Source organism: Helicoverpa armigera, chromosome 24, assembly GCF_030705265.1.
Source record: "Helicoverpa armigera isolate CAAS_96S chromosome 24, ASM3070526v1, whole genome shotgun sequence".
NCBI lineage: Eukaryota > Metazoa > Arthropoda > Insecta > Lepidoptera > Noctuidae > Helicoverpa > Helicoverpa armigera.
This window is the reverse complement of record NC_087143.1, coordinates 4,684,214-4,710,054: the sequence shown is the minus strand read 5'-3', so window position 1 is coordinate 4,710,054 and position 25,841 is coordinate 4,684,214. Positions and strand designations below refer to the sequence as shown.

The 25,841-nt window shown below is 33.4% G+C and overlaps 1 protein-coding gene across 1 annotated transcript in view; it reads left to right on the top strand.

Annotated features, from left to right (window-relative positions):
* The window catches only part of LOC126056624 (zwei Ig domain protein zig-8), a 123,203-nt gene extending 105,683 nt beyond the window's left edge, over positions 1-17,520 (top strand). Inside the window, exons 3-8 of the mRNA XM_049850360.2 lie at positions 5,698-5,831; positions 8,990-9,067; positions 10,032-10,164; positions 12,924-13,043; positions 13,683-13,880; positions 14,952-17,520. Of these exons, the coding sequence (XP_049706317.1) occupies positions 5,698-5,831; positions 8,990-9,067; positions 10,032-10,164; positions 12,924-13,043; positions 13,683-13,880; positions 14,952-15,085 (797 nt within the window). The 3' untranslated portion in view covers positions 15,086-17,520. The remainder of the gene's footprint in view (positions 1-5,697; positions 5,832-8,989; positions 9,068-10,031; positions 10,165-12,923; positions 13,044-13,682; positions 13,881-14,951) is intronic.
* Positions 17,521-25,841: the final 8,321 nt, after the last annotated feature.

Genomic DNA, 25,841 nt, shown 5'->3' with positions numbered 1-25,841 from the left:
ATCATACAGACAAGATTCCCGTTTCTTATTGAATATTCGGTAGTGAGAATAAGGATTGCTGTAACATAATCAAAATCGACTGATGAAAAAAATGATTAATGTCAAGAAAGTATGCTTGCCACTTTCAATTCAAATCTAACATACAAAGTAAATTAGTAACATAACTGTTTGAATAGTCTTGTTAGTCTAGTGATCAAAATACCAGCTGTCTATTAAGTACGAGGGTCCGTTTTCGATTTCATATCAAGCAATTACTAACGTATTTTTTCTAAAGTTAGAAATATAGGCTAAATAAAAAAGTCAATTATGGAACTTACAAACCAACTTTAATTCAAAACGCCAAATATTTATCATTAAAACGTGAGCCTACTATATAAAATTTGTTAGTTTATTAACTTTATCCTAATACGAGGATGTTTCATAAAATGGCTCGAAATATTACCATTGGTTACAAAAAGTACATTCCATTTTGCGGTATCACGTACTTACTAAACAACTCAATTTATGAAACTGCCCAATCTTTTAGCAATGTTATGTCCTTTTCTAACTTTACACTTGAAAGCAATAATATCGGGTCACTAATACGATTAAAGAAAAACGTATTTTAAATAGAGTATCTAGGTATTTAAATTAATCATTAATCCAACTATAAAATGAGCTTCAAATCTTGATAACAATTTTCCCAAACCAGGAATCAAATATACATACTCTAGGTACACAAGTTCAACCACTGGGCCTATCAATGTATTTGTAAATTAATTTGCAGTATGTTTAAGTCATCGTTATACTTGTAAACATAAAATTAATTGTAACATTTATTTTATTTTATCGAATATTTTAGATTACTTTTAATTACTTTAAGTACACAAAATCACTGCATTTACTCTGCACTTATTTCTCAGCCTCAATTCTTATTAATGTAACAAGCTTAACTGGAAGCCACACGATACGACCACTTGACCTAATAGCCTTACACTAAGCCTAGCCTTTAAAGGAGGTACTAATATCTAGCTTTCTAAACGCATTAACTCGAGGATACGAATGCAAAAAGGTTTTTCCTTGGGCGTTTTATGTGAGACACTTTTTTTTCCTTTGAGTGTAATTTCTGCAAACGTTTTAAGGATGTCTCGTTATTTTTGAGTTTGGTTTTCTTTTTCTTTGGAGGTTTTTATGAGCATAATTGCTTAACTTAGGAATGTCAAATTACCTGTTTGTTTGTCTGTCTGTTATACCTTGCCATACAGCCTGAATCGATTTTGATTAAAATGTATGTGGTAATGTAGGAAAAACTGTAGCATATTTTAATTGTAGTGTAAGAAAGCTAGGTACAAGGTTTTAACGTAAATTCCAGAATAGATTTTAATTTAATAAACCATTCCAAAATTGTAATGCCTGAAAAAATTATTAAAGAAAGTTACTTTTGATCAATAAATTATTGACTTTATGTCGTATCAAAATAAATAGGCGTATCTTTGAAAGCTTTTTACAATTACTACATTTAAGTATTTCAAAACATGACTTGTGTAATAAAAGGTTCAAGTAATTTTTTTCATGTTTTTGAGAGCTTAAGTTCTGAAGCGTCTACAAAGTAAATAGCAAATAGTTTATTGAATGAAAAGCAAACCTCTTTATATAAAATATTTAGTATCTTCTCATTGATTAATTCTACGAACCAGTTACCTGTTTATGTACTCTAAGGACTGTTTCAGTAATCGTTAATGATTTACCGTAAACTGTTAATGCTGTGGAACTATTTTTATTATAATTAAATTAAGCATACTGTCTTATTTTAGTTTGATTTGAAAGACTCAATATTAATATGTCGAATTAGATTAAGTTAAGGGCAAAGTAACTTTGTGACAAATAAATAAAAATTTTGGGTTTATCACAAAAATATTCCTAACTGCCTAACACAAATATTTATATTCTTGCTGGATAGTTCCATTCTGACTTGATTCTACAAAAAGTTTCCTCAAATCGGAAAGATGTTGACCGGAGTGGAATAATCCTACAGTTACTTGCTGACACTGCAGGTATAAAAACAACATCTGCCTATTTTTTCTCAACTATATCGATATCGGCTTCTAGTCTAACCGGATACAACTCAGTACTATAGTTTTATAAGAAGCGTCTGCCTGTCTGACGTCCACAATCCAGTTACATATACAATCCTTACCCGGAGTTGGACATAGGATATATTTTATTCTTTCAAGAAGTAATTTCGTCGGGACGTGGGTAGAAACAGTAGGTAGTACCTAGTTTTAAATAGAAATAAATCCGTGTGTTAACATTCGATAGTAGTAGAAACTCCATTAATAGGCTTATGGTGTTCACCCTTGTTTAATCACATTAAAGCCATTGGAATGCTGCTCCCTATACTTTCTGATAGCCTAGTACTGTTGTGTTCAATTAATTACGTGGAATGATGTGGATTCTTTTGCTATTTAGGTTTGGTGACAAATCTAATAAAACTATTTTTATGTTAACGATAAAAATGATTCGAAGTGTTATTTTGTAAAATTCCACAAGGTTTTTTTTACAATAGGAACTATTAAAGATAGTTCATAATAAAATACCTTTCTTCTATGGTAAGCCATTATGTCTCTAAATGACTGTTACATACATTCTAAGCTTAAAATACGAGGAACCACGGGTAACTAGTAATATTAAGGCCAGTTCCAGTGGGCATTAAGAAAATAAAGAGTGTCGCCAACAAAACAATTCCATTATTCATTCGACCTTTTCATATCTCGAAACGGCCACTTACGACTGAAAATGATATCCCAAAACTATTTCTCTTTAATTAAATAGCAGACCGCACTGCCAACCACAATAACTAAGCATAATCTTTTATTATTGGTCACCTGGTGCCACTGTCAAACAAAAACATACCCAAACTGTGTACAAATAGAATTTAATATCCGAAGTTTAAAAAAACATAGCACGATCGTAAAAACAGGGTAAATGAGATGTGAACCGCGCGATTTAAGTCTTGCAATTTGGTAAAATGGCGGACGTTGCCAAAGGGTTCTGTTCATGTTCAATATAATTGACAATGGACGCGGCATCGTGCAAATAAAATAAATCAAAAATACCTTTTCATTTTGTCGTTTGACACATACTCTTTGAAGTGTTATATGAAAACAGTTTCGCGTTATTTGATTTGTAGGACGGAACAAATAAAATTTTATCGGTTCGATGACAACACTGTGGCAATACTCTTATTCGTAAAGGAATTTTGTTTCGTACTCAGATTAAATAGAATATACAGAAATATGCACAAGAGTTTTATCGTCGAAACGATTAATTAATATCCATCTGAAAAGTCGGAAAAGCGCACCTATTAAGATTACTTTTGGTAAATTTCTCGGAACGAGTTAATTTAATTAATAATTCCGGAATACAGAGTATTAAAGAAAGTCTGATACTTTATCGTGATTTCGGAAGTTAAACTGCACATTATTGCACAAAAAGACGCAGTTATAATGTAATTATACAAGTTTTTAAGAATGTAAAGTAGTGTATTATGAGTTATTTATAATGAGCAATGACACATTCTATGCATGTTTTGATTATAACTACAGCTTGATATATTATTCGAAAACCATACGATATCGATACTACAATAACATTTATTTTCTGATTCACACACTTCTTATCACAGAATTCCTATCCTGTTAATATTTTAAATCACTTACTAATAGTCAACACACATACAGATATCCACTATAGATATAAAATATACAAAAATGTCATTCTGTCCTCAAACGAACTCTAAAATATAAATTCAATTAAATAAATCCAATTAAACTGAAATTATCCAATTCAGTGGCCCACTATCAAAAACCATATTGTTTAAACATAAAACAATGAGTTACGCAAATCATACACTTGGTTGCATTTGATGAATGTTCTACAAATGATTGCATAAATATTTGGGTAGCTTTATGCGTTGCTAACGAGCGCGGCTTGCAGTTAGCTTCTCGAATGTTCTGCTTAAAATCATATTTAATGTTGCACTGTTAATTTGTTTGGCGTATCGTGAATGTTATTTTAGTGTATTACATATTTGGTCTCTGTATATAATGTACTCATTTTACCTGAATTCCATTTTACAAGTAAAATTATAATTGACAAATAAAAAATCTGTTCTAACAATACATTATTCAAAGAATTTAGACATCAAACCTACATAAATATTATCATGCATCCAGCTTTCTATGTATTCCCAGTTTGAAGTGTCATGTAAATAAAAGATGATATTTTATAGAAAAAACATACACGAACAAGGGTATATATTTTAAGCAAGTAATGTACACCACATTATCCTTTATTTTAATTTCCTTATATAGACTATACCACGATTAAAAATATTTCACACTAACCACACCGATCAATTCGACATATTTCAAAAATAATAATAAAATTAACCCCAAACTGCCGAGTCCACACCAACATTGCCTCATAAGCAAAAAGGGGCTTAAATGACCCCCAAAATTAGGGCTGTTCACCTGAATAAGAACATTATAGCTCAGATGTTGTTCCACCCTGTATAATTTCTTAATCAGCACAAGCTTTTGTTTAGGATAATTGTGTCGTTCTGTATTCTTTTTGTTGCAAACAGAATCCTTGGGTATGATATAATGAGCGGCATTAGTCGCTGCGTTTGTTTCAAAATTTATTGCGAGATTTTGTTTTTTTATTGTTTACTAGATGGTTTTCGCGGTTTTACACGCGTCTCTGGGGAGATTATTGCAGTATGATTCAATATGTATAAAGCCAATGTCTCTCGCTGATAGTGCGGCTCCCCAACGTTGAAATAATTTTTCAAATCCGCTCGTTATTTTAGAAGTCCTTAGGGTACAAAACAACAACAAAAATAATTTTGGTTAACAATGTTATGTCTCCGCTGTATAGTTACAATTGAATTTTATATGTGACTTGATTATTTTTTTAAGTACTTATACAAAAATGTTTTGCTTCAACTATAGTTGTTTCTTTATAAAATTTGATGAAATCCTCCAAAAGATACTCTAAAAAAGCATAGTTTCACCTGAACTGATAAATAGATTGAAATCAGGAAATCGTGAAAACGGTATTGATAAGGAGCGAGCGCCAACAAATTCAAACACCCATGTATATCAAAACGTCAAAGTGACCCTTTGCGCATAATTTATTATTGCTACGGACTCGCTAGAAGATTACGAATTTCTTTTCCTATTTTGACTTGCAAAGAAGATAAATTGGCACAATTTATCTAGGAAAAGGATGCAAATAGCATGTTAATTTGGTGAAACAGACAGTGAGTTTTCGACGTGAATTTTTGTTTGTTTTTTCTTTGATCGCGTTTTTTGTTGACCTTACTAATTGAGGAAAGAAAACTTTTACCAAAAAAGTGACTTCATACCTTCCACGTGTAACTTTTTCATATATTACTTCTATTTACTCTGTATACTCCAAAAATGTATATCACATTTTCGTTTAATCTGTATCACGTGCATTCACTTACCTACTTATAAATATATTTTTTTATTAAAAAACGTTTGCGTTTATCAGAAATTCACCTCTGGAATTTTCAGGCCTCCTTATCAAGAGCAGATATACAGCATTTTATAATATTTTGTGTGATCTTTAAACATCCCAAAATCTCAGAAATCCATTCAAAATAATCCTAACAATTTTTTGTATTGTCCACAGGTACAGCACACTACGGGGAGGACAGTGTGGGGTCATTTCCGTACTTCGAATACAATGTGCCTCGGAATGTCACTACCGTGGTCGGTCAGACCGCGTTCCTGCATTGTAGGGTTGAACAACTTGGGGACAAAGCTGTAAGTAGAATAGTTTTGTTTACTCGCTTCTGTATTAGTATGTGACCGGATCAAAAGAATTTGTTTTGTTGTTTATTTTGTAGTTTATTTATGTGAATGTAGTTAAGTTGTTCTTTTTTGTGGTTTATTTGCAGTCAATTAGGTTTTTATTGCCAGAAAATTAAGTTAGATTTTTTTCACTTTGTAACGTTATTTATTTGGAAAAGTGTCTAAATAACTGAAAGACACTGAAATATTATGAGTCTTGAAGGATGCAACTATTTTTTGAAGTATTTACATGCAATAATTTATTGTTTATATTATTTTTTTCGAATGAGTTGATGTCATAATAAATGCAGTTCATTTAAAGGATGCAGAAAAGAGATGTCAAACTATACATACTCGCATACAAATATTTCTTTCGAATTGTAATTAAATATTGAACAGTATCTGCCCCTGTTTGTTTGTATGCATACGAAAATATTAATGATGTTTTTATTAAAACTGACTGATAGTACACTTAAAATTCAGCAAATGGTGTACCTATGTGTTTTTATTGAAATATTTAAGTGACTGTTTACAAATATTTCAGTTGTATTTTTAGCTTATTTTTAATCCAGTAGTTGTAAGCAGGTAAGGCAGCTTAAGTTTTCAGTTATAGTCTGAAGCTGGACAAAGATTGTTATTGAATAGGAAGGATCTTTTCTTACCAAGGATTCATAACCATCACTGCAATATAAAACCTATCACCCACAAAATAAGATCCATATTGCATCACTCCAAAACTTTGGTCATGATACGCACTGCGAGTGCCGTGGAGCATAAAGTCGTAAGTGACATTAACGCTAGTGGCCTTGACCTCTTTCTGTAAATGCGGTAATGCGCACTGATTGCTGTTACTGCAATTTATGTGGAAATCAAAACCGTTGATTATGATGCGGACGAGGTAAATGGTGATAGGCATTTTGTGGATAGTATTAATAAATATACCAAATGTGATAACAAATTATTATGATTTAATAAATTGTAAATAATGCCTTCAATTAAACAAGTGTCAAAAACACGCAATTACTAGAGGTGTTTGTTTAAATTAGACAAACACTGCGCTATCACAAACACTGTTACATAAAAAATGTAATGCGGACAACACAAGATAGTTTGGTAATCAAATTCACTTTCACACTGTGGATGGATGGATTGTCAAAGAAATCCTTCACTAAGGAATGGCTTAAGTAACCATTAAATGTCTCTGAGTGCTTCCATCAGTGTCATAACATTTTTTTCCATAAGAGCTCGTGGCTAAGTCAATGCCGCGCGGATTGGTCATAAGGTTAAGCAAAGCTTGGCGGACCGATGGGTGGCTGGGTTGACGTGGTCAGAGAGTCGCTCCATGTAGCCAATCCCAACATACTTAGATGGGAAAAAGCTAGTCTATCTGTACCTATCTCTTTTACTCTAACTCTCCCATAACGGGTCTGCTGGAAGAAATTTCTTTTGAGATAAGCTGTGCCCTTGTACAATTTTTTCTATTATTTATTCTTGTCTGTATTTTTATATGTACATAAACTGTTAAATAAATAAATAAATAGGCAGATGAGGACAGATTCTTTTATACGAGTACCATCACAAAATTCATTGCTCTCAAATATACTTTTATTATTCTCACCAAAATACTAGATTAAGGACGAAACATAATTATATGCGTCCAGCTTCAGAATATTCTACGTCTAGATTAATTTGAATCTGAATGTGTCCCAGTTAATTCGCGACCGTTAGTGTTGACACAAGCTGTTGCTCACCAGTGTATTACATGCTAGATTATATCTAACAATGGTACAAGTGTATGAGGTTTCATATCAAGTACATAGTACTGTTATGAGCAACATGCCTAAACTGAGAGATCTGGGCTTCTACGAATTATTTTTAAATAATGCAATAGGCGTGCACTTGGAGAGGCCTATGTCCAGCAGTGGACTGCGATAGGCTGATGATGATGATGATGATGAATGCAATAGATGTTTTACTTTTACGGTGAGTTGCACCATTTAGCTGTAACGATAACCAAATATTTTCATCAGTAGTCAAATTGCTGATTTGGCCAGTAGGTGGCAATTTCACGAGTAGTTGTGGTTTGGTAATCGTTATACTTAAGTAGTAAAACTCGTTCTTAATATTTTGAATAAGTATCACTCTTAGATATTCTCAATTCAAAATTACAATTAAAATATGAAAGAGCCCGTGGAGATCGTCTATTTTTCTATTAGCTTGATAACACACATCGCCAAGATGACATAAGTATTTTCAATTTAACACATATCATCAAGAAACATTAAAATCCTATTCACATCCATCGCATCGAAGGTTACACACGCTACAGTCGAAATCAGAACCTAGTTTCAAATGGCCACAGGATTAACGCCACCAAGAATAATTTATAGGTATTAAACAAAGTTCGCAAGTCAGCTTCCAGTCCAGATAGCAGTGCTAAAATAGCTAATAATCAATACAGGTCTTTGTTCGTACACCACTATTGTATGCAAAACTGGAGCACTATATCCAGAGAGCTGCCGTTTATTTTTGAACTGGAACTATGTCGAACTAAGGATGTTGAATTGTGAATTATGGAGAGTATAGAGGTGTGAGAAGAAGTGGTTTAGAAAAATACATCTTAAAAACAATTACTTACCTGCAAATGTAGTTGTATAAAATATCTTATTCTTAATCATAAAATGATTTATTTAATTTGATTTTTAAAAATACATAATAATATTAATTAATAGGTACTTGCCCTGCGTCATAAGTGATATAAACCTATTGTTTAGGTAACTATTTTGTCTGCATCGTGGACAGTGAAGTGGTAAAATTAAGATGGGTTAGAAAAGTTTTGGCTTTTATGGGATTCAGGCGCTAAGTAAAATAATAACTAAATGATATTCCAAAATTATATACTTCCTTGTTTACCAATCTCTAGGGCACCGTAAAAAAACAATTATACCCGCCCCCAAAACAAATTCAGGCGACATAATTCCGGCACGTTTCTTAAAACTCGATAACGATGAACGAATGAGCGCGCCTTGAATTATTAAGTACTTTGACGAAGGGACTCTATGGCAAATGAAAAGTGGGTCACGGTGACGGGAAATGGCAAAAGTTGGTACTAAACTTTCGTTTCGTTACAGGTATCGTGGATTAGGAAAAGGGATCTGCATATATTAACGGCTGGGATACTGACTTATACTTCGGATCAAAGGTTTCAGGTATGTGTTTCAATGATACTGTTCTCGCCTTTGCTTGTACTACTTATTGAGGATCCTTTTGAAGCATATACTGGCAACTTGGTCAATTTAAAATATACTTCCAAGTTGTACTTATGTTGTGCCTGGGGAGTCCCACCATTTCCCGATGAAGCCATATATGAAGTGATGAAGGCCGGGCGTTTTTGAGGAGCAGTTTTTTTATAAAATTTACCTTCAAATGGTGTTAATTTTAAGCCGACTTAAATTAATATTGTATTTCATCTTTTGTGTATAAGACAAACGAGTAACACTTACATTTTTTAACTCTTTATTTTAAAAACTATCTTGCCAAACTAGTTTCCAAAAAGTCTACTTTCCAAAAATTGCACAAACAGGAAATTCAGTTTTAAAAGAAAAGTTCTTTTTCAGACTGCTACACTTTGATAGAAACTTTGTCTTTATGAAACTAGTGAGTTCGCGAACTTTTTGCGAAAAACATGACATTGACTGACTAAGCAAAAAAGTATTATGCGAACCGTGCAGAATTTTGCATACTGACTTAATATTATTAGATTTCTTTATATTAAATTAGGTATAATGTTATGTTTGTCAAGATTATTGAACCTGCGTCATTTTCACTAGATACTTGTCAGTCCTCCCATATTATCAGGTATACTCATTTACTAATGCAACCAAAGCCAATGGTCAATGACTATTTACAAATACAGAATCAGCCTTTAATTGGAATAGCTTTAGAACGAATTGGCTCACAGTACTACATAATATTAATAACACTCATTCATAATAAAACTAATACCAGTACTACAGATAGTCTGACTGCAACAACGCACTGCAATCTGCAAATTGAATCTACCAAGCATGTACTTCTACAGGTCAAACCTCGACTACAAGATCTTGTGTTACTAGAACTTTGTACCAAGTTTAGATCAAATATCCTCACCAACTAAATCTATTTCTCCACCAGGTAATCAGACCGGAGAAGTCAGAAAATTGGACGCTCCAAATAAAGTTTCCGCAAGAACGGGACGCGGGAATTTACGAGTGTCAAGTCAATACTGAACCGAAAATGTCCCTGGCCTTTCAACTGAACGTCGTTGGTAAGTCCAATTACAGCAATTACTTTAATTTCTAATCTTTCTACGGTCGGTACGTGACCCAAACTTGATGAAGAAATGATTTCTTTGAACGTAGTTAGGATCCAATTAATGTAGGGGAAACTTTTAGCTGTGTTGACAAAAAATGGGAAATCATTCCTAATTTCCTTGATAGGTGACTCAATTTGGGAATCGTATTAGGCTTATTGTATTTAACTAAGTTAAAGCAAAGATGATTATTCTTTTGAAATCTCGGTGGTGGAAAAACAAAAATTTGTGTACGCTCAAAGAAAGGTGTCAACGTTCTCGTTAGAAGTCTAATTTTATCATCCGCATTGCAGACTCGTTGAAAGGAGTTTTTTATTTCAAAACACAAAAGCTACCGGAACCATTCTTTAGTTAACGGAATGGTGTGCTCTTACTTTAGATGTTTTTTCTTCCGTATTCGGGTTTTTGTTATCGCATTCTTTTGGAGGCTAATAATTTTGAAAGCCATCAAATCGTCACGGCAGGGACGATTTTTGATTAGATGCACGATATTTCTTCCACTTTTATACAAAAATATTTAACAATGCTTAGCTCGGATTCCTCATATTTTACGGTTACCATATTAATATAGGTAAAAAAAAGATATTAACAGTCTTTAAACTACCATTTGCTTCATCAACCTATATACTTTCAGACCACTCCTATTCCTAACAAAAAGTAAATACTGTTTCATCAACTCCTGCTACTATCAATAAACCATTAATTCCATCAGAAGTCCAAAACCAAAGCATCAAATCTCTCGAATAAACCATAAACTTCGCGAAATAGGAGCGTTCATTACTGACTCGGTCTAAGTTTCACCGCAAACTTTCAAACTACATACAATTCAAAGGCTAAAACTGGCATCACTTGACATTGCAATTTTCCAAGCTTCCTGAGCACTTAATGCTTCGTTGTCTTGCCACTTGCCTCCCTTGAGCCAGTCTAATGACACAGCAAAACATGCTTTCCCAAACTTGAATATTTACCAAGTAATTGGGTCAAACGCTAAGATGTTTTTGGTGGTTTCGGCTGTCACAAGAAGTTTTGATTTATCAGCGTATCTTGGTTAGTTTGTTATGAGGAATGGGGTTTGTGTTGAATGCAGGAGGCCGTGATTATTTTGGACGACTATATTATCACTGAGATTGTAATACAGTTACATCACCAACAAAATATAGGTATATAAAGGATGGAGCCTCAGCCCTCCACTTATAAATCACAGAAACTAATGGACCATTTTTGGACACAAAAGCTAAAATACCTCAAATAAAATTTAAGATCAGTTCAATAAATTCTTTCATTGGAAACTCAATAAAGGATTTTCGACCGATAGAACACATAAAGATAAGTGGATTCCATCCATGCACGGCTCATAACACAGCTAAATTTCAAGGTCACAGCGATGCCTATTTGCAAGCGAAATTATGGTGATTGTGCTATAATCTAATTTATACTTTAGCTTGCAAAGCAAATGAAGGTAAAAGGTGAGGAGATGATACTTAATAAAACGATAAAGACGAAGTTATGCTTCATAATATTATCGCTGATATTAAATGCAGAGAAAGGGTAAAAAATATCGTTTCGCGAAGAATCTTCATTATTTTCATAACTTAATTGGGTTCTCTTAACTTTCTTGGAAACTGTTTCGCTTCATAGTTATTGTTAGTTGTCGCTGCAGTTACCGACTAGAGAGTCTGTAGTTATGCAAATTTAAAATTGTTTACCGGGATGTTAATTTTCTTCATTTACCTCAACTATAGTTTTAAGCTCTCGTATAACAAATTAACGAATTCTCTTGCTATCAATTTTTACGTTGTTATATTTTTTATCTAAGTCAAGACTGAAATTATGATAAAAGTCAGGATTTTCTTTATCTTTGCATGAACCCTCTTGAACTTTTCAAATCCCTCGATAACAATGTGAAATAAGGTCTTCAAGGCAACCTTCGCCAGATTTAATCTTGGCCTAATTTTTTCTTCATTGCTGTGAGGGGCATTTTCTTTCTACTGTGAACGTGCTGTATCACGGTTTAAAGGTACTTGATAGGCTCTCGTGTCTTTAATATCTTAACAGACAACATCTTTTGCGGAATCAGGACAGTAAAAAAGAAAATTAGTTTTCTTTTTTTCATCTTTACCACAATACAGTTATAGAATTATTTATAGAATTACTATTGTTATGTAGAGACACTTGTGTTGCTAAGAATTTGGGTCGTATATGGTTAGTGGCTTTAGATATTTTTTTCATGATAAACAGTCTAATTTGAATTTTAAATTTTGTTACGGTCTTGATAATGTTTAGCTAGAAAACTTGGCCTTTTTAGGTAATTTCAGGACGGCGAAATATAAAGTCTGGAAATTGTCTACTGTATAATAAGACTCATTTCAAACTCGTTATAAAACGTATGACGATCTTTTAAATGTATGAGGGTCGCCTTGGCTTACAAGTTTTAAAATTACGTTGGGATGTAACCTGAGAAATTCATTAAACAATTTTCTGATAACTAATAAGCATTCTATACAATACGTTTATATGAGAATAGTTATAAAGTTGTCTTGCAATTAATTATAGGTACTTTTTAAAAGTAGCCCCCTTTCTCAGGTTCTAGAATGTCTGTCTGTTAATTTCATTTAATTCGTTCCTACAGTTATGGAGTGAAAGCCAAACAATCTAACATTTACATACTATGTAACTGTTGTCGTATTAATTCTTGCTATTTCCTTTGTCAACAGAAGCGAAAGCTCACATCCTGGGCCCAGTGGACCTTTACGTGAAGACTGGCAGCTCACTGTCACTCACGTGCATACTGAGTCAGGGGCCACATGACCTCGGCACCATATTTTGGTATAAGGGTAAGTAATTAACGAAAATAATATTTTATTAGATAAAGTTGAGAGTAGAATTGAAACAAAAAACTTTGATGAATAGAAAAGTGTTTTAAATTGTAAATAAGTTGAAATTAACAATTTAATAAAACGTATTTGAATATAAATTAAAACTAAAAAGTTCAAACCAAAAATAAGTAACACCGCTTAATTTAGTTAGGTACAAACTTTCAATGAAACTTTCAATGAAGTCTAATTTAGCATTTCAATTCAGTTTAGTAGTAGATTTATAGGGCCTTACTACAAAAACTTTAAACCCTGTTTTACACTTGTCTAATAAAATTTTGGCTGCAAAATGAACCATATGTCAACGTCATAATTTGTCATTTTTTTAGACAAGGCTTAAACTGACGTTTAAAAGTTTTTGTGGTAAGACGGATGATGTTTATTTTTGAGCCAAAATTATGGACGAATATTTTAAATGTTGATGTCATATAACTATGGAATTTTATAACCTGAGATTGTTTGACAATAATTTAAACAAAACTGATCTCAAAATTAAATATTTAATCGTGAAGCAACGAATGGATATATTATAGAAATCGACCAGAAATGATAGTGATGCAAATAATGTACTAAATTATTTTTTACTATTTCTCCTACCAGGATCAAACATAATAGAGTATAAGGAGTTAGAAGAGAACGAGCTGGTGGAGGAACCGCGAGTGAGACTGAAGACGGAATGGACGGAGCAACTGACGTCCCGACTGACAGTTGAGAAGCTACTGCCAGGAGACAGTGGGAACTACAGCTGTGTGCCGACTATGGCTGAAGCGGCTTCTGTTAACGTGCATGTTATAAATGGTGAGTTGGATGACGCTTATTGTTAGGACGATAAGGTTGAATTTGCTTTGACCTTGGTACTTCGAAATTTTGATTTTGACGCGTGATTGGCGATTGCGTACCAATGTGTCTGAAAGATGATTCAATCTTGAAAAGTCGAATCTACATGGACGATGTTATTTCTGTGGTACTTTCTTTAACAATTTCTGTGACTTGGTAGTAGCCGTTAATATCAAAATAAATATATGGTAGTTTTATACCAAAGTTATTATCAAAATAACCAACTACAAAGGATTCTATTTCAGACCAAAATAATTCAGAATTCGCGACCACAGCACTATCTCCATTAGGAAGTGATTTGTTGAAATTCAATACGCATTCTCCCAAATTGGGATCTTGGCAAATAATCAAACAGTAATCATTGCCAATTTTGTTATTCTTTGCTCTATTTTCCCAATTTGCTCAGCTACCAAATTAAGGGGTATTATAGTTTATAGTCTACTAAAGTATATATATTACGAAGATTTTGCAGTTTGTCCATCTGATATAATCTTTAAGTTGCCACTTATGAGACCCTTGCTAAGATATGGGGTGACCTTCATACTGCTAAAGAGGACACGACTCAAATCGACCCTGATTATGTAGTTCATGAACTACATTTTAAACTATTTAGAGTATGTTAGACTGTAGTTGTCTAGGACTTGCTAATGAAATCGTTTGTAAGTGTAATCAAATAGAAAAGGTTAATCAATGCTAATAATTTTCTAGATGGCAAAAATTCAATATTTACAAAAAACTTGCGAAAAGCAACCGAACTTGAAACTTGGAGCTTTGAAATGTTTTTTGAAATTTGCTCCCTCTGCCTTACCTACTAGTACTGAATCAAACGAGTATATAAGTATAGCATATTGCATTTGTTTCAAGTTACTGTAAACTTCAAAATATTTCATTATAATATATGTATTCTCCTTTCGTCTTTACTGATCCTCATAGCTTAGAAAGTTTTGAAACATTGAGAAGAAATACTATCTGATACAAAAGTCTCTTAAAAACCAGCCCTTTTATAAACTAACCTCAAATATTTTTTAACAGGCGAACATCCAGCAGCGATGCAGCACGGGAACGCAAACACAGCATCACCCTGTGCGCTGTCGGTTAATTTACTCATTTCATTATATTGCACGCTCGCTACTTTATACACGAGTACCGTGGACGGATTCAGATGAAAATTACACAAGGTACTATGAAACGACATTGTGTGGCAATGTTGTTATTTGTATAAATGAGTCTTAATTATATTGCCGTAAGGTCTATTTTGGTGTGGATGTTAATTGTTGTTTGGTGGAAGTTTCTGGTATTTTTCTTTTATTAGTTTTGATTGCGTTTGTACACTATTAAATACTAACGCTTATGTTAATTTTTTTTTTTAGAAACCGTAGTAACATAGCACAACTATTTTTATGTATATTTTATTTTCAAAACAATACATCTTTCATTGTAAAAGGAACTATACCAAAAACCACTACGAAGGATCACCTTTTAATTCAAAATGGCAATTCAAATAAAAAAAAAATATTATGTAAGTATACCTTTTACTTTCAAGCACAGATTAAATTCGTTTCTCTCATTTGTACCTTATACGTGTCAAAAACGGTCGAATAAGTTTTAAATCGATTTTAACGGACGAATTGTAATGCCCAATCGAATGTTCTAGAAACAAGACACCATTGATCTTTGATTCTGTACCGTTAATTCGAATATCCAATGGATTTTTTGGTCCAATAGCCGTGATCAGTGGTTTCAATAGAATTACGTTTCATCTTTGTTTTTGATGAATTTGTTTTGGTTTTGTTATAAACAGGAATGTCTTCTAAGATATTGTGAGAGAAGAATTTTGTTATATAATTCTGTCTTTGGAGATTGTTTCCTTTTCAATTGAATTTAAACCAAATCTGCAAAGTTAGTTACCATTTCTTTAATTGTATTTATATTTAAACTATTTATTTTTTCATGGTCACCAGATTAATATTTTTTGTATTAACTAATTTGATTTATTTAAATGGAATAGGTACCATTATTCCATCTTATAGCAATTGACGACCAGAGTCAAAAATTTTCATTGAAATGTGTATAGAATAGCCTTCATGTTGATAAGAATAGGTTAAGATAATTATTGTAATTAATTTTAATTATTTATTTTAATATTAAATATTGCCGGGATTACCTACCTATGTATAATTTATCGTTTATTTACCTATATGTGAAAGATTATGTGATGTTGAAGTAATTAGAGCTAAACCTTCGTTAGTGTTATTACAAAAAAGTTTAATAATCGTTTGTCAACTGTTTAAGAGGTTTTTTTGTTTAGACACCTGTCGAACGTTTGACTAACTTTTTTGTAATAAAACAGTGTAAGTCCTTACAGTGTTTTTCCTTCTGTCTTTTTCAAAGTAAGCAACTTTTACAAGGAATTAATTATAGGACGAACATTTCTGACGTTATTGATAAAGAGTGTCTCAGATTATTTTTACTGGCTCTGGATTTTTAATGTTTTTTTACTGTTTTCAAATAACTAACTAAAAGGCTTCTAAAATACCGTTTGGATAAATTTACCAGTAGTTTGCACGATCTTAAATCTCTGAACACTTGCCCAGTTTTTTATACTATGAATTTTATTCAAAAAAATAATGGCCTTCGAATTTCGGCAAATTGTATATACTTGAACTTAATTTTAACTTAAGTATAAAATTGACGGAACGTGGTGTTTAACTTAAGAGATAGAGATTGTATCATAAAATGAGTAGAATTTTTAACAAATATGAAATATTTACATATTCGTTTTTTATAATTCTGTCCTTTCTGTATTAGGTTAAATGTTTGTTTTAAAAAGGCAACAGATTAAAGTTGTGACTATGTATTTGACAACTGTACTCACACTAAATCATTTTTTTTTTAAATATATTAAATTCTGGGTTTTTATTTTGAATATCCTTTCAGTATTTATTCGGATTTCATGCTATTCGCTTTCAAATCCGATTAGATTTTTGATTGAAAGAGATATTAAAAATGTCTGTTAGTTTTTAGATTTTTTTTTCTCATTTATTTGTGAAATATTAATATTTCACTGTAATTTAATTTGAATATTTATAATTGAAATCCTAAAAGACTTGTACATTTTATAGAACTATATATTATTTTTATTTCATAAACTTAAATCTATACTGTTAGAATTATAACACCATTATAATTTCGAAAAATGAATGTTATAGTTAATTCATAGGAAAATTTATTGTAAATAATTATATTTAACAGAATTTTAAGTACACGATCGAAAATAAAATAGCACCGAATTATATTTGTATTGTTATTTTGTAGTTGTTTTTCTAGTCGAATGTTTAAATAGTATAATAAAAAATTATGTGTATTATAAATGTAAATGATTATTTGTAAATAGTAAAATAACAATAATTTATTGAAATATTAAATTAATAATTTGTTACTATTATTCATTTATGCAATAATGTGCGGTAGAGAATTTTAAAGTTTGGTAAAAGATGGATTCATTTTCAAAGGGATAAATACAAATTGTAGGAAACTGATAAACAAAATGATTATGTAACTAATGGTAAGGCAAACTTTGACAAATAAAGATAGAATCATTTATATTGTTTTTTTATTTATTTATATCACAAACACGAGAAAAAAATATTGGGCATGGCTAAAATGACTTTCTGCCAGAGAGATGCATGATGTTTTAAACCGCGATTATTGTCACAAACTACTACTGTTAATACTACCACATATCAAATAAATTCCGAAAAGAAAATCAGAATCCCCCTTTTCCTTTTCACATCACCAAAAACAACGACCACATTCTAAGCTTCAATAAAAATACAGCACCCAGAAAAGGAATAACAACATCTCAAAGAAAACACGCAACTCATGATAGACTGCCACATACATAGATACTCGTATGGAGGCGGCATATTCAGAAAAGAGGCAATAAAAACGTATATAAAGTTACGTTTATGACGTTTGCCTACAATTTTACTATTCTAGAAACTCGTACGTGTATGTAGACTTTATGACAGGAATCTTGGAGACTGTTTGAGTTAACGTGGTTTAGATTTACGTAGGTTTAGACGATCTCACATTGCAACGTTTTGTATTCATTTACAATTTATTTTAGGTGTATTTGTAACTTTGTGACTCAAAATCACGTGATTTTAAGGATCTTGACCATAGTTGTGTCATATAGCTAACTGTTTCTAGGGTTCGATTTTTGGGTTGCGCAAAAATCTTTTTGTGTTGTTACCCAATAGCAGGAAGGAAAAAATGGGATATTAAATACCTTGCTCAGGAATGGAAAGTAGCAACTCTGAAACTAAATGCTACTACTTCCCACACTACGCTTACCTTCGTCCAGCAGTGAACATTTTTATGGATGTGATGTAGTGAGAAGATGTAGGTAGGTACTTCTCTAAACTGGTAAGTGGACATAGATAAGTAAACATCTGGAAGCGCCACTGTCGTGCTGGTGTAAACTAATGCTGACTGACAGTTGACACGCATCAGTATTATTTCTGTATACGTTTAATTTTAAGTTTGTGCATGCGTCTTTTGTTGTTCAATAAAATTTATTTTCTTTCTTTCGTAAGTATTCCCTGTAGTTGCCTGCATAGGGACATTAAAACCCAAGTTTACTGACAACATAAGCGTCAGTTTTATTAAAATAACTAAAAATGTTCACATTCAATTTTCAAGGTAAACAGTTGTTTTAGAAAAACGGACGTTTGTGCTGTTGGTGAGCTTGGGCGTCAAAACCACACATTTCAAACAAACAAATGCTACTAATAGGAATTATTTAAAATATTTAATCAATTAATTAATACTATCGGTAAACCTAAATAAGCATGAAATCCTAATAATATTAGTTTTTAGCACTAAAAATATTATAATAGGTACATTCTATTAATTCCGGTAACAATTAATATAAATATTTGCGGAAATTATGTTTATTCAACCACAATTTATTGTTAGAAATAGGCAAATAATTATATTACCTGTAAGGGGGGTTCCTTTACATAAGTATTGTCAATGCAAATGTAGTGCAAATTGTCACTTAAATGTGGAATGTCAATATGGAATGCAAAACGATGTCACTGAATGCTCGACGGGATGAATCTAAATAAAAATGCAAGTTGTCCGATTCAAACCACGTCTAATTGAACACTAAAATAAAAAAATGTACGATACATAATTTGCATCGAAGAATGCAATATGTTAGTGTGAGTGGACTGCCAAATGTAGGTTGCGTCCAAAGTGCAAATGCACGAGCCTACTAGCTAACTTATTGCAATAAGTGTATTTTTTTAAAATTCATGTACGTGCACCGTACATATTGCCACACACAGAAAAAGAATACTTAAATAAACAATGAAAAAAATATTTAGAACAATAAAATAAAAATGTAAAAGAAAGGAAATGTAGAATGGTTAAGTAAAGACTAATGTAAATAGAATTGATCTATGACTACTATGCAGAATTATATTTAAAGTCTATAAATGTAATATCACTATAATAATAAATTAGCACACGTCACTATGAATTTCAGTGTCAAATTTCACTTCACTTGAGGTAGGGTTAGCACACGACATTTTTGGGTCCCGATTGTCGATCTCGCAGTTTCTGTCCTCGATGTCTTGATTTTCTTTTCGTCTGCTTCTGCTTCTCGCGTCTTGCGGACCCGCCACTTGTCTTTGGGTGGCCATCTTTCGCCAAAGGAACAGCGATGTTACAAACAGTGCAATGCTAATCGTAACAACCACATAGATTGCGACGCAATGATGAACGTCGTGAGAGGATAAAATGTCTAGCTTAGACTGTTCTTCTATCGAGCGTAGTTGCGTGTCAATCTTCTTGAATCTCTTTTCGTGCGTTTCAATATGCAACGATGAGTTACGAATCGAAGTATTGATTATGTTGTTAATTGGAGAGATAGTGGGCGCGAGTATCGCATATGGTTCATTCACTAAAATGTTACTTGTATGTTCCATATATGCATGCAATGTGAATGAATCGCCTTGCAAGGTGCATCCTTGTTTTAGCGTTATCAAACCCGAGGATTGGAGAGATAGTGGGCGCGAGTATCGCATATGGTTCATTCACTAAAATGTTACTTGTATGTTCCATATATGCATGCAATGTGAATGAATCGCCTTGCAAGGTGCATCCTTGTTTTAGCGTTATCAAACCCGAGGTGTTTTGCTTATGTAATTTGACCCATTTGTCAGCGCATATTTTTATTTCCGTGTGGCAGTAAACGCTGTGTTCTTCATTATCTTGAATCAGCTGTACGTCGCAGATAGATTTGTGACGATCACCGGTGTTGTAAATAGGGAGATTTAGTTTGCACAGGAGAGATTGGTCATGTAATTTCTGGCATTCATTCATGTCAGACTGGTCTAGGGGTATAAATGAGTATTGGTTGGCATTAAATGCTATTAATGCAGAGTTGGGAATAACATACATTACCCGATTTATGTCAATACGTTGAGGAATGCTAATAAGTCTGTTAAGTTCGTATAGGGCATCACTCAAGATCGGGACCTTTATTTCCATCAACAGGTAATGCTGTGTTATGCGTGCATGAATTCTGAACAGCTTGTAGATGTCTCGAATGTCATTACGGACTTCAGGTAGTGTAGAGTCACGAGGTAGTAGTCGAGCTATTCTATTTAGTTCGCTTTGCATTTGGGTTGGTGATAATAGATGTACGTCCATATGTCCTTGATACATATTTGTCAAGGTATTGATGAGTAATTCTTGAATATCTTTTAAGTTTTGGGCCATTCTTTCTGCAGCTATCGCCGATGTAATAATGTAGAATGCATGTGAACTCTCAAGTTTATCTTTGAGCGTCTTGTTCTCTAGGGACGTGAGGTGATCGTTGATTAATGTGAACTGCTTCACCAGTGTTGCTTCGTTACGCTGTACAATGTTGTTTTCGGTTTCCAAAACACTTGACTGGTTTTTAAGCAATTGGAATAAATGATTTTCATTGTGTTGGATTGTGTTGATATCCTGTTCGTATTGGTCTGCAAAGCGTTGACCTAGTACTCCAAATAGCGAATTTGCAACATATCCTACTCCGTCGACCAATCCTCTTTTGAACCTGTGTTGAATTATCCGCTGGGACCTCAGTAATTCGTTATAATAATTCAGTTCACTCGTGCTTTGTTCAAGTTGGTTAACTAGAACATGGAATTGCATCATCCAATCTTCACAACGAGCTTGCTTTATATGAGCTACGAATTCTTGCAAGGTGTCCACATTGCGCCAATAATTTGTCATGTTGAAATAGAATACCAGTTTCCATTCATCTCTAATTTCTTGCAGATCTGCTATCTTGTCAAAGTAAAGTGTTTGATTTTTTGTCAGTTGAGTAAGTGTGATATCTTGTTGGACAGTAGGTGTTATCAAAATTGTAACTAGCATCAGCATATAACATACTAAGCTGTTCCAGGTAAGTCCTTTGCCGCGGTTTCGTCTGGTTTTGGGTAGTCTGTCAGTGTCAGGGTTGTGTTGTTCGTCATCCTCCACTAGGGGGACCAGTTTTGTAATAGGTCGTTTAATTTCGCCTTTTGCCGTTTGTAATGTCACAACTCTAGTGTGGCCGTCCTTTCCAGGGTGTAACTCCGCTACACGACCCAGTGCCCATTTTCCTGCAGGCAATTTTTCATCTTTGATGCATACAATGTCATTTTTCTTTATGTCAGTATTCTGTCGTTTCCACTTTAGTCTTACTTGTAGTTGTTGAAGGTACTCTTGCGACCACTTCTTCCAGAAATCCTTGCTAAGTTGTTGTACCATTTGCCATCTCGTGTTTAAACGGTAGGTTTTGTCAATGTCGGGTTCTGGAATTGTCATGAGTGATGTATCGGTTAGAAAATGTCCAGGAGTCAAACAGTTGATATCTTCGACGTTCTCTGAAACGGTACACAGTGGTCGCGAGTTCAAGCAAGCTTCTATCTGACACAGTAAGGTGGTAAATTCTTCGTATGTCAGACGTTGATCTCCAATGACCCGTTTGAGATGATATTTCATGCTCTTCACCGCTGCTTCCCACAGTCCGCCTGCGCTAGGCCATATCGGGGCATTGAAGTGCCATTGAACTCCCATTTCTGATATTTTGCCTAAGAAGAAGTTGTCAATGTTTTGTATAATGCATTTGTATTGTTGGCGTAGGATTCGATTTGCACCCACAAAATTCGTGTTGCTGTACATGTCCCGTGGCGTACCTCTACGTGCACAAAAACGTTTGAAAGCCGATAAAAATGCTGTACTGGAGAGTTCTGATACCAGTTCTAGATGAATGGCTTTCGTTGCTAGACAAACAAATACTGCAACGTATGATTGTCTTCAAGTTTCGAAGATAAATTATAGCCTATATGTTGACCAGGCTTAATACTGATACAACACAGAAAAAATCATTGAAATCCGTTCAGTAGTTCCGAAGATTAGCGTGTACAAACAAACAGACATACAGACAGAATTTTTTTTTTTCATTTGTTCTCCATTACTGTTTCTAAACCCCACCCAATTATTATTTTTTAAATATATTCAATGTACAGACACAGTTTTTTTACAGATTTATTATATGTATAGATTTATTATATGTATATGTAGATTTACTCGATAAAACCAGAAACCATAAAATTAAATCAGCTACCAAATATGCGTAATTTCGTAATTCAAATGTGTTATTTTATTTTAGAGTGCTACTCACTAAACATTACAGCGTGGAATAAGTTAAGTATGTAACAACAAATAATTTGTACCTAGGATGTTTCTGGCATGTTTCAAAATAAGCCATCATCTGCCTCTTTTCCTAATTGTGTTGGGGTTGGTTTCCAGTCTTACCTAATGCAGCTGAGTAGCAGTGTTTTACTTGTCACAACAGCTTAGCCAATCCAGCTATGCGGGTAACCCGGGTAACCCACACCGAGTCTTCGCGATTTACAGAATTTCTGGCTTCTGTATGCCAATTAGAAACAAATGAAAGCCCGGGATCTGGACAATTTAAAGTGCCTTTCGAAACACGTGCAGAAAGCATCCCCTAAAAATGCAATCCCTGAAAAAGGATGAAAGTTAGTGACAGTTGCAAAACACCTTGTTTGACTTTGCATTAATAAATATATCCTGAAACATTATATCCTCCCACTGTAAAACGTGTCAAACAATCCCAAAGAGTATTATGCAAAAGTGAGTCATGAAAAATATTAAATAAACAAAATATGATACACTATGCGACGTTCACAGCGCTGTATGGCTTCACCAATTTCAGTTATTGCATCTGTCTCATGCATGTTGTATAAGGTTCGTGAAATGCAATTATTACGTTGGTTCTGTTTTGCATAACGTTAGAATTTTATTCTGATGAATTTTCGCTTGGCTGTATGATTTTGACGATGTTAATTATTGTGTTAACTAGTACTTATATTTGGAATATTTCGATTTAATGGAACTATCAAATACTGAACGATATTTAAGTTTTTTGCTCTCTGGATCTTTATATTAATAATTAGTAATAGGGATTAGTAATTATGAATAGCACCGACCCCAAATAAAATTGGGAACAGGGCAGGAGGAAGAAAAAGAAGGAAGAAGAGGGTCTTATACGAAAGTAACTGTATGTCTGCTGGGCTTTCACGCAAAAAAGTATAGAAACGATTTTAATAAAACCAGATACACATAAATACATGGATTAGAGACTGCGAAAGAACACATAGGCTGCTTTTTATGAAATTGGGGATACAAGACTTATAATTTAAAATCACAAACCAGTGCAAAACATCATGTTTCCATGAGTCAGTAACCAATTAGAATCAAACATGAATTGCCTATTTCAAACTGATATTTAGTAATTATCATTATTAACGACAACGCCAGGAGCGCTGGAAAACGCTTGATATGTATCCAAATTGTTATTTAGCTAAATATATCTCAGAAAACTAAAATAATGTAAATTATTCTATAACTATTTTAACCAATGTAAATGACGTCAAATATTTTAAAATATAATATATGCATATCTGCAAAATACCATTTGAATCAGGGGCGGATTAAACCCTTAAAAATATTATGTGCACAAGTCCATCTGTTACAACTATCTTACTATGACAAATGCTCAAAAACTTGGTACAAAACGGCATACAAAAGAGCAAACACCTTATTTCCAAACAACGCAAAATTCATCTCCTGAAAACACACCAACAGAATACCAGCTGAAATCAATGAAAACAAGCTACCAATTAGACAACAAACGCCATCAGACAATGGGTTCCGTACGTATACAAAATTGGAGTTGAAATGTCGTGATAATGTTGGACACCTACAATCTACATCAGTGTCAATTATGGCGCACAATCAAAGCATTCAGCTTCGTGATTTCAAAGAGAGGGAATTATGATGTAGGGGACTGCAAAAGGTGTAGTTTTCTGAATTCTGGAGTTTTGTGAAGTCAAAGCCGCGTGGGTATTAATAAGGTTAAGCAAGGCTTGGCGTGGTCGATCCTTGGATGGGTGATCTTGATCATGACGAGTTCTTCCCGTTTTTTGCAGCGTCAGGCAGTGTCACTCTTACTGACTAAATCCACTATGTTCCTTTTTAACGCGAGGTTAAAGGGCTTCCTTTAACCTCGCATAATTAGTAACCTGTTTGTGTATGTACCTGTGTATGTTTGTAAGTAGAAAATAAAGAAGGAAATTCTACTGCTTACACAAGCTAGCCATTAAATATTTTCAACAATCACTTGCTCCAAACCTTTACCACATTATATGTAATATCAGAAATTATTTCTCTAAAAAACCTTAGTAAGTTTAATCAAAACAACGTTTTCAATTCTACCGAATAACCAGTTCATCATCTAAGATCTTGATTTCTTGCCACTTCACAAAATAGATAATAAAATTCGTAAAACTTCTGAATCGAGCCTTCCTATTGTTCCTCTCGTCAATATTGCGTCGAATGCATGCCTGCCTTTAACGCGGTAACAGGTCTCCAGCATTCAACACTAATGTAAATCTAGGAATAGCTTTGTCTGTTCTGGAAGTGGCAAGCGTAGCACGAAATGCGAAACAACTGACTAGATCAGTGTTATCTCGAGGGAAATTCCAGTATTTATGTACGGTTGTATTTATAGATCTGTGTTTGTAAGGAAGTCTTCAGATAAACATTGGAGAGTGTTTTTATTTCTGTCTTAATTAGGTGTTTCTTGCGCCTTGAGGGAACTTCTTGGTGCACGTGTTACAGGGTAAAATGATACTAGATACTCTGTTCTAGACTGTAATCTGTGTCTTTGAAGTCTTTAATTTAAATCGGTTTTACCACCGGAGCGTTGTAGACTTGAAAAGTAATTTTGATAAAATTAATGTATGTAAAATGGGATGACATGATTTCCTTAGTCTCATATTCTGAATGCATGTTAGGTAAAGTAAAAAGCCTGAGACTGGTTTTATTTTAGTAGTTAATAAATCAAAAATAACAATGTAAAATAAAATAAAAACTGAACACTGCATTTTTTCTTGTAATTTAAAGCACATCTGAATACAAAATGGAAACATTATAATTACAAATTGAAAACACCTTTCAGACTTAACACTGGCATAATGTATTCAACACACTCACACACACATACATAACATTTAGACAAACACACCCATCCAGGATTGCAGAGTAATATATTTATGAGTATGTAAAGCAAGGTATTATTGAGAACTACTATATAGTAATTTACGTATGTAGTACACCCTCTAATCTTAGTTAATGAATATATATTACCTCTTCAACTGCGGTAAACATGTTGCTACTTTGGTTTTAAGCTTTTTCTCGAATTCCGATTGTGTTTGGTTGCTCACTCAGCCTCCAGTTAAGCCTCGATGTGTAGTTTGTATTTCGATGGTAGCATCTTAAAGCTACATA